General features: G+C 39.3%; 2 protein-coding genes across 7 annotated transcripts; both read left to right on the forward strand.

The window, feature by feature from the left end:
- Nucleotides 1-1318: 1318 nt before the first annotated feature.
- Nucleotides 1319-3877, forward strand: ptx3b (pentraxin 3, long b). Its single transcript, XM_034304037.2, has 2 exons — nt 1319-1553; nt 2777-3877. Exons 1-2 carry the CDS (start codon nt 1424-1426, stop codon nt 3208-3210), a joined length of 564 nt encoding a protein of 187 aa, XP_034159928.2. The 5' UTR covers nt 1319-1423; the 3' UTR covers nt 3211-3877.
- Nucleotides 3878-4882: 1005 nt separating this feature from the next.
- Nucleotides 4883-12645, forward strand: pdcd10b (programmed cell death 10b). Of its 6 annotated transcripts, none has more exons than XM_053233723.1 (9): nt 4883-5042; nt 5684-5916; nt 6055-6108; nt 6820-6937; nt 9530-9656; nt 11014-11092; nt 11755-11837; nt 12315-12401; nt 12438-12645. In XM_053233723.1, exons 2-8 carry the CDS (start codon nt 5821-5823, stop codon nt 12394-12396), a joined length of 639 nt encoding a protein of 212 aa, XP_053089698.1. In that variant the 5' UTR covers nt 4883-5042; nt 5684-5820; the 3' UTR covers nt 12397-12401; nt 12438-12645. The 6 variants fall into 6 exon arrangements, with proteins under 6 accessions (XP_053089698.1, XP_053089699.1, XP_053089700.1 ...); XM_053233724.1 differs by having other exon boundaries at nt 12450-12645; XM_053233725.1 differs by having other exon boundaries at nt 12462-12645.
- Nucleotides 12646-12875: the final 230 nt, after the last annotated feature.

Genomic DNA, 12875 nt, shown 5'->3' on the forward strand with positions numbered 1-12875 from the left:
ATCACACACACACACAGACACACACACTCTGCTGTTGCAGATGCAGTGACACACCCAGAACCACACGCTGTGGTACACTCGTTAACTCTTTATTACTTTATAAATGATTTTATGAGTTTAAAATGGAGTCACACCTTCACTTTCTAAAAATAGAGAGTTATTAACATCCAAAATAATGTCCAAATCAGACAGACGGACAGACTGTGTGATAGATAGACAGAGGGCTAGACAGATTGACATGTAGATCTACAGACAGAGAGACAGATAGACAAAGAGGCAGATACACTGTAAATGAACGGACAGATAGATAGATAGATAGATAGATAGATAGATAGATAGATAGGTAGATAGATAGTGACAGAGACATAGTGACAGAGACATACAGTAGATATATAGACATATATAGATAGACAGTGAGGACGAGAGACAGGCAAAGAGACTGACTAACAGATAGACAGACAGACAGAAAGCTAGACAGATTGAGAGATAGACAATCATATAGACAGATAGACAGACTGACAGACACAAAGCCAGCCAGACAGATACAGGGCACAAACATCCTGTACTGTGTTTAACATTGGCTTCTAACAAGACTATTAAACATAACGGATCCAGAAAACATTCTTGAGAGCGATGCCATAAAAGACCCAAGTTCCATCAATCAAAAGGTTCTTTAGGTTCTAAATCTACAAAGGTGTCTGCAGGCTCTGTGTGGATGATATCAAAGACACTTGTCGCTCTAAAGAACCTTTTCTGGAACCTCTCTTTTAGAAAGGGTCGAGCTGTGTCACATGTGTCCTTCTCAATCCACCTTCCTCAAATGGTTCTTTTGATAGCTACAGGTTCTTTACGTCCTAAAGAGGTTCTATGTAGAACTCTGTCTGAAAGAAAAATCCAGGAAATCCTTTCAGGGGTTTCTCAGAGGGACAATACTTTTCTAATTCTGTTTGCCAAACACATGGAAGTTTTGAGTAACATGATGGACCAAACTGTCGCATAAAGATGTAGAATGAACATCACACTGAACACACACTCTCTCTCTCTCTCTCTCTCTCTCTCTCTCTCTGCTGGTTCAGGTGATCTGCAGAGTGTTAGTGAGACAGTGTGGTGAGTTGTTTATTAAAAGTGCTGCATAAACAGGTCATGTTGATGAACGACTACGCTGAAGGACCTGCATGTGAAGAAGACAGGGCTCATGTTTCTCTCACCTTTAGGATGATCCAGCAGAGGAAATGAGGAGGGAACCCCCCTCAGGCTCTCTCTTATTACATACACACACACACATACACGTACTAAGAGCCTCCTCCAAACCCACGTCTGGTTTAAAAGGCCACTGCACACTGTGTTTATTCTGCACAGAGGCACTGTGGGTAAAACAGTGTGATAAGAGGTGTGTTAGATCTGAGCACTGCGAGTGTGTAGCATGTGTGTGTGTAAAGCTCTGTTCCTCCTCTGGATATTCTCACTTCTCAGCAGAAACGGATTTGGTTATAATTATGAGGATTATTCAGATTTCTCCTATAATGACATCACAGACGGAGATCAGCAGGAGAGTGAGTCCGAATTAACTCTGTGTTTTACTTTCACAGTAATATAGACTGGTGATTTTATATTGTTTAGTTTATAATCATTTCTGTAAACATAATAATTGGTAATTACTCAGTGATGTTTTATGTTATATATATTACATGTTTGATATTTACAGTGAAACTGGGCTCTCTGTTGAGTGTCCTGACTTTATAGATTAGCACAGCAGTTTGTAAACACCTCTAAAGTGCATGATTCACCAAAGACTCACTCATAAGAACTGGCTGAATTGATTCATAAGCATAAAGTGTTCATTACTTATTAAAGTGATTCATATAGATTCATTTGCCTGCAATTTTTTTTATTTTTAATGACTAATTTAAACAAATTAGTCATTCAAAATAAATGACAAACACAAATTACATTGAAAAATCTGTTCAGGTGAATCGATTCCAAAGCACAAACGACACACTAACTATTCATTTATTTTAACTGACCTATTCAAGTGAACTGAGCAAATGGATTCACGATTGTATTTCATTCAATTTAGATAATAAACTCGAAATTCATTCACAAAAACAAACAATTTGTTATTAATCACTAATTTAAATTAATCAGACAAACAACTCATCTAAGTAAACCAAGTGAATAGATTCACAATTACAAAATTACAAGTGAGTAATTTGTTTATTTTGAATGAACTATTTAAGTGAACATGCTGAATCAATTTGCAAGTGATAATGCTCATTTCATTTTAACATTAATGTTTCCTTACAGGATGTAAGTGATTTTTTCAGTCGACAGACACCAAATAAATTAATTTATTTCAGAGTGCAAATATTTTATCAGTGTAAATGTGTTAATCAATGAAATATCAATGTAATTGTGTTTATCAGTGAAATATCAGTGTAAATGTGTTAATCAATGAACATGCTCATTTTTGATGGAGGAGAGTGTCACTGCTCAGTGTTGAATCAAATAAATAAAAAGTGTGATTCAGTTAAACAGGAAGCAAATTCCAAAACCATTAATGCTGACAGCCATCATGTAGGAGCACATCATGAGGAACGTGTGTGTGTGAAACAGAAGACCTCCAGAACATTCATTAGTCAGAGGTGCACAGTGTAGGATATCAGGTGTAAATAATAATAATAATAATAATAATAATAATAAGTATAAATATAAGTATAATAATAATAAGTATGTGCGTTTGTGACAGTAACAAGCCTGGCCTTCATGTGTTTCCCAGCGGGTGCTTCTCCTTGTCCCTCTGATGATGGAGAGCGATTACATTGGGACAAGATCTTCATCATGATGGAGAACTCACACATGATGCAGAAGATTCTCCTCCAGGCCAATGAAGAACTGAAGATGGAGATCTCCTCACTGAGAAATCACATCCAGAAGATCTCCAGTGACATCTCCACTTCCTGTCTCAGAGTCGTCAAGGAGACCTGCCTGTCCATTAACGCACAGCAGAACCTCAGAGTGAACCAGAACACGACCCGGCTAAAGCGAGATGTCCAGCAGAATGTTAGTGTACAGCAACTGGAGGAGATGAAGGTGAGAGAGAAGATGAAGGAGTTGAAGAATGTGGAGGAAATGATGGAGATGGACAAAACTGAGAAGATGGAGGAGAGTGACAAAAGTTGGAGATGGACAAAATGGAGATTTTGGAGATGATGAAGAACTCAAAATGAAAGCTGACTGGACTGATAATTGTGATTTTAATTCTTTGTGTGGTTCTCTTTGTCCATTTGGATGTGTCTGCCATGTATACTGTGTTTTTCTGAGGAGTTTCACCATACTGTTCCTCATTAGAAGCTTCATGGAGACTTGAAGGCTGGAGGCTTTTTCACATGATGATGATTTCAGGCTTTATACTGTAAAACAACTCTGTAATTTCCAACATTATTATTTTCCTTGTGTTTTATTTTCACTATGAGTTTTGTTCCTGCCTTTATATTTAAAGTTGAGTGTCTCCTCGAGCATGCACCTCCTCGGGATAAAATAAAATAAAAAAAAGATTACATTTACCCAAAACATTCATCATCTGGAGACTGAGCAGGTCTGAGATCATTGTTTTGTGTTTTTTCTCTTGAAGGTGCAGTATCGTGTAGCTTGGTCACTTGTTCCAGAATTCATTAGAAGTACATTTTGTGAGGGAATAAAAATCAGTTTCCAGTTGTTTCTAGTGTGATTGAGTGGAAAGAGTAACTCCACCCAGCTCCACCTTCATCATTAAATACAGTTAAAACAGTGAAACCCAAACAGAAAAATTAACTGAAGCAGTTTAAAACCACACCAATGCAGTTTTATTACACAATAAACAAAAACAGCTCCATGGAAATATGTTATTTATAGTTTTTATTTATTTATGTTTCAGTCCTACATTATTATTTTATGTCAAACTCATGTTCATCTCCACCCGTGCCATGCTGGACCGTACAGAGTGATGGGATCACATCAGACCCTGTTCACCCTCATTCACAGTGGAAGCTCCACATACACATGTGTAAATTTTGATCTGGTGATTTCTGTAATTTATGTAACATTTATTGAAGGAGTCTCCAGTTTCAGGAACTAACTTGTTTTACAAACATTAAATGTAACAGTTGGATGAAAAGTATGACATGTCCTTCTTTAAGAAATAAAGAAATTGTAATTGTTGGCAAATTGCTGTGGTCTAAGAGGAATAAAACATGTGGTGTTATAGGACAGTAATCAGATTTGGGGTGGTAACTGTAAGTGTGCTTCACCTCTTGACTGAAACAACTTGATTGTTTTCCAAATCATTTTATCCAGTGTAAAGTTTTGAACATTAGTGGTGCTGTAGGATAAAGTATTATGTTCCTCTGAGAAGTGAGCTTCATTTTCTCAGTAATTGTAGGTGGTGATTTTGATTTCAGATTGTTGTGAAGATGAGCGTTGATTTTACTTGACTTTGATAAACATTGATGTCAATCAAATGAAGGGGCGGGGCTTAACACACACACACACACACACACACACACACACACACACACACACGACGATCTCCACACAAAGCAGCTGTTTCTTAGCTGTATATCAGCAAGGAACAAATTCAGAAAGTCATAAAATACTAAAGTATCATAAAGTATAACGTCATAAAGTATCTTTTTGGTAGAATTTAATTTTAAAACTACCTCAGATACCTTTAATATATAGTTATAGCTATAGTTCATTTTGTCTACTTTAGTCCAAAATACTCTAAAGAAACAAGTGTAGATGATAATCACGGGGTTTATAAATCTTTGTTTATTCTTGACAGATGAAAAACCCAGTAAATTTGCTGAAAGGTAGCGCTAATCCCCCTCATGCTGTCTCCTGATTGGTTGCCGGGCGGAAGTCGTCACCACATACGCAGCTCGCGCAGAACACTTCCGCCTTCTGAAGCGGAGAAGCTAGCGACTCTATGAGCGGAGTTCGCGGTCTGAGCGGCGGCATAGCGCTGTTTAATCTTGGCCTGGGTTTCTAACTGAAAGATTTAAAAGGTATTTATCGATGTCGATGTGAGTTTGGGTTCTTTTGTGATCCAGAACGTCGTCATTTCCGTTTTATTTAGATGGACGCTTGCTGAGAAATGCTAACGCTAGTTTCGCTAATCGAGATGCTGTCTCTGATCTGATCAGAACTTTTCGGCTTTTTACTGGTCATAAAATTCATTAATGTTAATTCTCTACTTTATTACTAACACACTGGACTGTAATGGAGTTCGGAAGTTTTAAATATTGTTCTGTCTGCTGCAGAATGAAGCTCGCATTGCTAATGAAGGAGCGCTTTATTATTTAAATGGCTGTAATTGTGTGTAATAGTGAATGTAAAAGGTTTATAACATGTTTATTACAGCTTTATTACAGGTCTAACTCGACCAATCCTCTCACACAGGGTTTATTAACACTATTTTTTATACCTGTGGACTATTAGTGTTTACTTTTCCTCTGCTGGATATTTGGGTGTTTTGTTCATTTCTAACACACCCATTGTAACCTCAGGAAGGGCGTGTGTGTGTGTGTCAGAGCTGGATCAGGTGTGTACACTGAACTCATATACAGGAGATGAAATGAACTGAAATGAGAGGAGTGTCTCTGAATTAAATGTCTGTCCTGAAATGTCAGTACTGATCCCGTCACAGGATTCCCCGGAGTCGGAGTCGTGGTGGAGTTGGAGTCGCGGTGTTCCCGGGGCCGGAGTCGCAGTGTTCTCCGAATCGTGTTCCTTCACCACTTTCTCCAGTTCCAGTAGCTTTTCCTCCCATGCGGTTGTTGATGTATGGGGGTTAAAATGGAAGAGATGAAGAATGAAGCTGAGACGAGTTCAATGGTCTCGATGACGTTATACGCCGTCATGTATCCCGTCTTCAATGAGGTAATCTCGCCACAAAGTCCACTTCAGTTGATCATTCACTTTACAGCAGCTGTATTATGATATATGTGATGTTGATTAAAGCTCTCCCGTATGTGTGTGTGGGTGTGTATGTGCGTGGCTTTTGTTTTTCTAACACAGCTGGAGAGAATAAACCTGTCAGCAGCTCAGACTCTGCGTGCAGCATTTATTAAAGTACGTTTGCTTACACATGGACATTTAAAGCAGCAGTTTAACCCAAAAAATATTCTTCTTTCCCCTAAATGTAGTTAAGCAGATGGGACATGTTTACTTTTTTAGTACTGACACTAACAAGGAAGTGTGATCAGATTAACACTAGCAGATTTGGGCATGGTTATGGAAATCTTTTTTTATAAATTATAAATAACTTAGAATTGAGACATGCTTAATGTAAAATTAGTGCACCTTTTATGCAAATTATATGTAAAACTGGGGTGTGTTTTATGTAAAAGATGTGTAAAAATTAGGGATTATTGTATGTAAATGTTTATTAGGGCGTGTTTTGTGAAAAATTTTACATAATAAACAAAATAAACATTTGTAAAATTAGGACTGATGTAAACAGATTAATGTTATTAGATGACAATATGCTTTATATATATGTTATATATAATGTGAGGATATGTTTTATGTAAACGATATGTAAAAAATGGGGCAGGTTTTATGTAGATTAGTAAGTAAAATCAGGGTGTGTTTTTTTGTGTAAATTAGACATAAAATCATATTGTATTTGATGTAAATTTAGGGTAAATAATGGCATGTTTAGACCACACCCTCTTCCTTAGCCTGAAGTTTTATTTGTGATGATTCGCTGTCAGAACATCACAATCTGAGGTTTAAATCTGATATTAAATCTGAGGTTTTATTACATTTTTTTTTGTCCAGGCAGAGAAGGAGAACCCAGGTCTCACTCAGGACATCATCATGAAGATCCTGGAGAAGAAAAATGTGGAGATTAATTTCACAGAGTCGTTACTGCGCATGGCTGCGGACGATGTTGAAGGTACGATTTTGTTCTTCACACAGCAGCTAGTGGAGCAAGAAATCTGATTAATGTAGAAGTAGATTGAATTTTATGTAAGTGGTGTCTGTAGACCAGACTGTTTTAACCATGTAAATGATATGCATATTGCATGATTCAACGATGCGGTAAATCGGGGCGTGTGTGTAGAGCGTGTTATGTAAATGATGTGTTAAATCGGGGCGTGTGTGTAGAGCGTATTATGTAAATGATGTGTTTAATTGGGGCGTGTGTGTAGAGCGTGTTATGTAAATGATGCTGTAAATCGGGGCGTGTGTGTAGAGCGTGTTATGTAAATGATGTGTTAAATTGGGGCGTGTGTGTAGAGCGTGTTATGTAAATGATGTGTTAAATCGGGGTGTGTGTCTGTAGAGCGTGTTATGTAAATGATGTGTTAAATCGGGGCGTGTGTGTAGAGCGTGTTATGTAAATGATGCGATAAAGGTAAATCGGGGCGTGTGTGTAGAGCGTGTTATGTAAATGATGTGTTAAATCGGGGCGTGTCTGTAGAGCGTGTTATGTAAATGATGCTGTAAATCGGGGCGTGTGTGTAGAGCGTGTTATGTAAATGATGCGGTAAATCGGGGCGTGTGTGTAGAGCGTGTTATGTAAATGATGCGGTAAATCGGGGCGTGTGTGTAGAGCGTGTTATGTAAATGATGCGGTAAATCGGGGCATGTGTGTAGAGCGTGTTATGTAAATGATGCTGTAAATCGGGGCGTGTGTGTAGAGCGTGTTATGTAAATGATGCGGTAAATCGGGGCGTGTGTGTAGAGCGTGTTATGTAAATGATGCTGTAAATCGGGGCGTGTGTGTAGAGCGTGTTATGTAAATGATGTGTTAAATCGGGGCGTGTGTGTAGAGCGTGTTATGTAAATGATGTGTTAAATCGGGGCGTGTGTGTAGAGCGTGTTATGTAAATGATGTGTTAAATCGGGGCGTGTGTGTAGAGCGTGTTATGTAAATGATGCTGTAAATCGGGGCGTGTGTGTAGAGCGTATTATGTAAATGATGTGTTAAATCGGGGCGTGTGTGTAGAGCGTGTTATGTAAATGATGCTGTAAATCGGGGCGTGTGTGTAGAGCGTGTTATGTAAATGATGCTGTAAATCGGGGCGTGTGTGTAGAGCGTGTTATGTAAATGATGTGTTAAATCGGGGCGTGTGTGTAGAGCGTATTATGTAAATGATGTGTTAAATTGGGGCGTGTCTGTAGAGCGTGTTATGTAAATGATGTGTTAAATCGGGGCGTGTGTGTAGACCGTGTTATGTAAATGATGTGTTAAATCGGGGCGTGTGTGTAGAGCGTATTATGTAAATGATGTGTTAAATCGGGGCGTGTGTGTAGAGCGTATTATGTAAATGATGCGGGAAATCGGGGCGTGTGTGTAGAGCGTGTTATGTAAATGATGTGTTAAATCGGGGCGTGTGTGTAGAGCGTATTATGTAAATGATGTGTTAAATCGGGGCGTGTGTGTAGAGCGTATTATGTAAATGATGTGTTAAATCGGGGCGTGTGTGTAGAGCGTATTATGTAAATGATGCGGTAAATCGGGGCGTGTCTGTAGAGCGTGTTATGTAAATGATGCTGTAAATCGGGGCGTGTGTGTAGAGCGTGTTATGTAAATGATGTGTTAAATCGGGGCGTGTGTGTAGAGCGTGTTATGTAAATGATGCGGTAAATCGGGGCGTGTGTGTAGAGCGTATTATGTAAATGATGTGTTAAATCGGGGCGTGTCTGTAGAGCGTGTTATGTAAATGATGCGGTAAATCGGGGCGTGTGTGTAGAGCGTGTTATGTAAATGATGCGGTAGATCGGGGCGTGTGTGTAGAGCGCGTTATGTAAATGATGCGGTAAATCGGGGCGTGTGTGTAGAGCGTATTATGTAAATGATGTGTTAAATCGGGGCGTGTCTGTAGAGTGTGTTATGTAAATGATGCGGTAGATCGGGGCGTGTGTGTAGAGCGTGTTATGTAAATGATGCGGTAAAGGTAAATCGCGGCGTGTGTGTAGAGCGTGTTATGTAAATGATGCGGTATATCGGGGCGTGTGTGTAGAGCGTGTTATGTAAATGATGCGGTATATCGGGGCGTGTGTGTAGAGCGTGTTATGTAAATGATGCGGTAAATCGGGGCGTGTGTGTAGAGCGTGTTATGTAAATGATGTGTTAAATCGGGGCGTGTGTGTAGAGCGTGTTATGTAAATGATGCGGTAAAGGTAAATCGCGGCGTGTGTGTAGAGCGTGTTATGTAAATGATGTGTTATATCGGGGCGTGTGTGTAGAGCGTGTTATGTAAATGATGTGTTAAATCGGGGCGTGTGTGTAGAGCGTGTTATGTAAATGATGTGTTAAATCGGGGCGTGTGTGTAGAGCGTGTTATGTAAATGATGTGTTAAATCGGGGCGTGTGTGTAGAGCGTGTTATGTAAATGATGTGTTAAATCGGGGCGTGTTATGTAGATGATATGTAAATTATATGCCTCTGACTGTAAATTAGGGCGCGTTGGTTAAATAAAGTTGTGTGTTGTGTGTAAGGGGGATTGTTTCTTTACTCTGTGTGTGTGTGTTTTCCCAGAGTATCTGATCGAGCGGCCAGAGCAGGAGTTTCAGGATCTGAATGATAAAGCACGGGCGCTGAAGCAGATCCTGAGTAAAATTCCAGATGAGATAAATGACAGAGTGCGCTTCCTCCAGACTATAAAGTGAGCCGCAGCCACACTGCACTCCTCTTCCTCTTCCACTTCCTGTCCTTGAGTCACTGCTCCAGTGGCAGTGTTATTATACTGGAGCAGCAGCGTTACCGTAAACATCCTAACACGGGGGCATGTAACAGTCAGAGATACAGTGCATTCAGAAAGTATTCAGACCCATTCATTTTTTTCACATTTTGTTATGTTGAAGCCTGAATGCAAAAATGCTGTAAATTAATTTTTTTTGCATCAATCTACACTCCATACCCCATAATGACAAAGCAAAAACCAGATTTGTGACAACTTTGCAAATTAAAAAGGAAAAAGCTGAAATATCAGAATGACATAAGTGTTCAGACCCTTTGCTGTGACAGTTGAAATTTAGCTCAGGTGCATCCCATTTCTCTGAATCATTTTTGAGATGTTTCTACACTTTGACTGGAGTCCACCAAATTCAGTGGCAAATTCAGTTGATGTGACATGATTTGGAAAGGCCCACACCTGTCAATATAAGGTCTAACAGCTAAAAATGCATATCAGAGCAAAAACCAAGCCATGACGTCAAACGGAACTGCCTGCAGAGCTCAGAGACAGGATTGTGTCGAGGCACAGATCTGGGGAAGGCTACAAAAATTTTCTGCTGCATTGAAGGTTCCCAAGAGCACAGTGGCCTCCATAATTCTTAAATGGAAGAAATTTGGAACAACCAGGACAGCTGGCCGCCTGGTCAAACTGAGCAATCGAGGAGAAGGGCCTTGGTAGTAGAGGTGAGCAAGAACCTGATGGTCACTCTGGAAGCCTCTCCTAAGTGCAAAACACATAAGAAGCCCACTTGGAATTTGCAGAAAAATTGCATGTTTTCATGTGTCTTGCACTGAGGAGAGGCTTCCATCTGGCCACTCTGCGGTAAAGCCAGATCGGTGGAGTGTCGCAGTGATGATTGACCTCCTGCAAGTTTCTCCCATCTCCACACATGATCTCTAGAGCTCAACCAGAGTGACCATTGGGTTCTTGGTTAACAAGGCCCTTGGCGGGGCGTGAATACTTATGTCAGTGTGATATTTCAGTTTTTTCTTTTTAATAAATTTGCAGAGTTATCACAAATCTGTTTTTTGCTTTGTCGTTATGGGGTATGGAGTGTAGCTTGATGTTAAAAAATAATTTAAAACATTTTAGCATAAAGGTGCAACATAGCAAAATGTTTAAAAAAAAAAATGAAGGGGTCTGAATACTTTCAGAATGCACCGTATAACCTCACTGTCTTACACTCTGTACAGTGCAGCCCCTGTCCTTAAACAGTGTGCAGTTCTAATCTGGTATTTAATTTAAAATCGTATTTCATCATGATTTCTGGCTCTGACTTTCACAGAGACATTGCGAGTGCCATAAAGGAGCTGCTGGACACCGTCAACAACGTCTTCAAGAAATACCAGTATCAGAACCGCAGGGTGGGACACACACACACACAGACACACACAGAGTTCTGTAGTATGCGTCTCAAGAGAGCTTGTTTGTTAAATTGCTGCATGCTTGTATGTTTTATTCTTTGTGTGTAAGATTAATGTAAGATTAGCATAACGTTAGTGTACAATTAACTAGATTAGTGTAAAATTAATATAAGATTGTGTAAGAATATGTAACATTAACATAAAAGAAGCGTAGGATTAATATAGGATTAGCTGGAATGTAAATGGAAGGTAAATGTCTGCCATTTTGTAAAAGGAAACAGATTGCAGCAGTGCTTCCTGGTAAATTTGAGCTTCCAGATGTCTACAATAATCCCGTATGAAATGTCCACCTAAAACACAGCTAATGCTAATATACCATTCATCTAATGCTAAACTAACCCAGTGCCCATTTAACACAAAGCTAAGGCTAATCTAACACCCACTTAACACCAGTGCATTTTTTTCCACAGTGCCTAAGATTAACATAAGATTAATGTACTATTACTGTAGGATTAATGTAAGATTAGTGTAAAATTAATCTAACATAAGATTAGTACAGCTTTTTAATTACTGAACTCGTTATCTGTAGCAGCGAAAGCGGGATAATGTGATCACAGACCATCAGTGTTGCAGCCTTTATTTGTTTGTTTGTTTGTTTGCAGGCGCTTGAACACCAAAAGAAGGAATTTGTGAAATACTCGAAAAGTTTCAGCGACACACTGAAGACCTACTTCAAAGACGGAAAGTAAGTGATGAGTAGTGATGACTTTCTTTAACAAATGATTCAGTCCTTCTGAACAAATCACTACGGTGAATGGATCAGTGACTTTTGTCCAGGCACCACCTCACTTCTGCAAACCCAAACACTTAGACCAAGAGTCACTCCTCTGTTGTTCAGTGAATCAGCTGAGTCAGTGATTCTTCTGGGCATAGCCGAGATTCGCTCTGTTCTTGTTCAGTGAATTAAATGAGTCAGTGAATCTTTTGGTCATGACTGAGATTTGCTCCTCTCGTTTTTTTTGTTGGTGAATTAAATGAGTCCTGTTTTGTCCGAGCTAGGGATTTCCAAAGATGTAATGTTGTTGCTAATGCTAATATTACTGAAAATCTCTCTTATCTAGCGAGGAGAATTTAGCTTTATTGTAGCAGTAATTAATAATAATAATAATAATAATAATAATTCTTATTATTAATATTAATTTTGTGTGTTTTTGACCCACAGAGCAATAAATGTGTTCATTAGTGCCAACCGGCTGATCCACCAAACAAACCTGATCCTGCAGACCTTCAAAACCGTTGCCTAGGAAACCGAGAGAGAGAGCGAGAGAGAGAGCGAGAGAGAGAGCGAGAGAGAGAGCGAGAGAGAGAGCGAGAGAGAGAGCGAGAGAGAGAGCGAGAGTATGGATGAGTGTGAGGGTTTATGGGAAATTCCTGTTATAATGTAATATACAAAAGTCTTTTGTTTCTTTCATCTTTTTGTCTTTTTCCCTTTTTCCTCTTTTTGAACGTGTAATTTATAAACCGGAGGAAACTAATAAAAAAATAAACATGCAGTATGTGTGAGTGTGGTTACTAACGCTCGCTCGTGCACCTTCCCCTCACACAGCATCAGCACTCAACTGATTCACTCTCTTACTTCAACACTTCAACTCCAGCAGCTTGCCAACTCACTGGCTTGCTAGCTAACTGGCGTATAAATAACTGGTTTGCTTTCTTGCTAATTAGCTAATTACCATGCTACCTAGTTACCATGGTTTGCTAACTAGATAGCATGCTAATATTA

Source organism: Pangasianodon hypophthalmus, chromosome 4 (genome assembly GCF_027358585.1).
Source record: "Pangasianodon hypophthalmus isolate fPanHyp1 chromosome 4, fPanHyp1.pri, whole genome shotgun sequence".
Taxonomy (NCBI): domain Eukaryota; kingdom Metazoa; phylum Chordata; class Actinopteri; order Siluriformes; family Pangasiidae; genus Pangasianodon; species Pangasianodon hypophthalmus.

Bases quoted from the DNA above. Each gene is read 5' to 3' on its own strand.
- pdcd10b (XM_026936651.3), top strand. From the start codon at position 5,821: ATGGGGGTTAAAATGGAAGAGATGAAGAATGAAGCTGAGACGAGTTCA. The intron at 9,657-11,013 runs GTGAGCCGCAGC...TGACTTTCACAG, and splicing joins CGCTTCCTCCAGACTATAAA to AGACATTGCGAGTGCCATAA. The intron at 11,093-11,754 runs GTGGGACACACA...GTTTGTTTGCAG, and splicing joins ACCAGTATCAGAACCGCAGG to GCGCTTGAACACCAAAAGAA.
- ptx3b (XM_034304037.2), top strand. From the start codon at position 1,424: ATGTGTGTGTGTAAAGCTCTGTTCCTCCTCTGGATATTCTCACTTCTC. The intron at 1,554-2,776 runs GTGAGTCCGAAT...TGTGTTTCCCAG, and splicing joins AGACGGAGATCAGCAGGAGA to CGGGTGCTTCTCCTTGTCCC.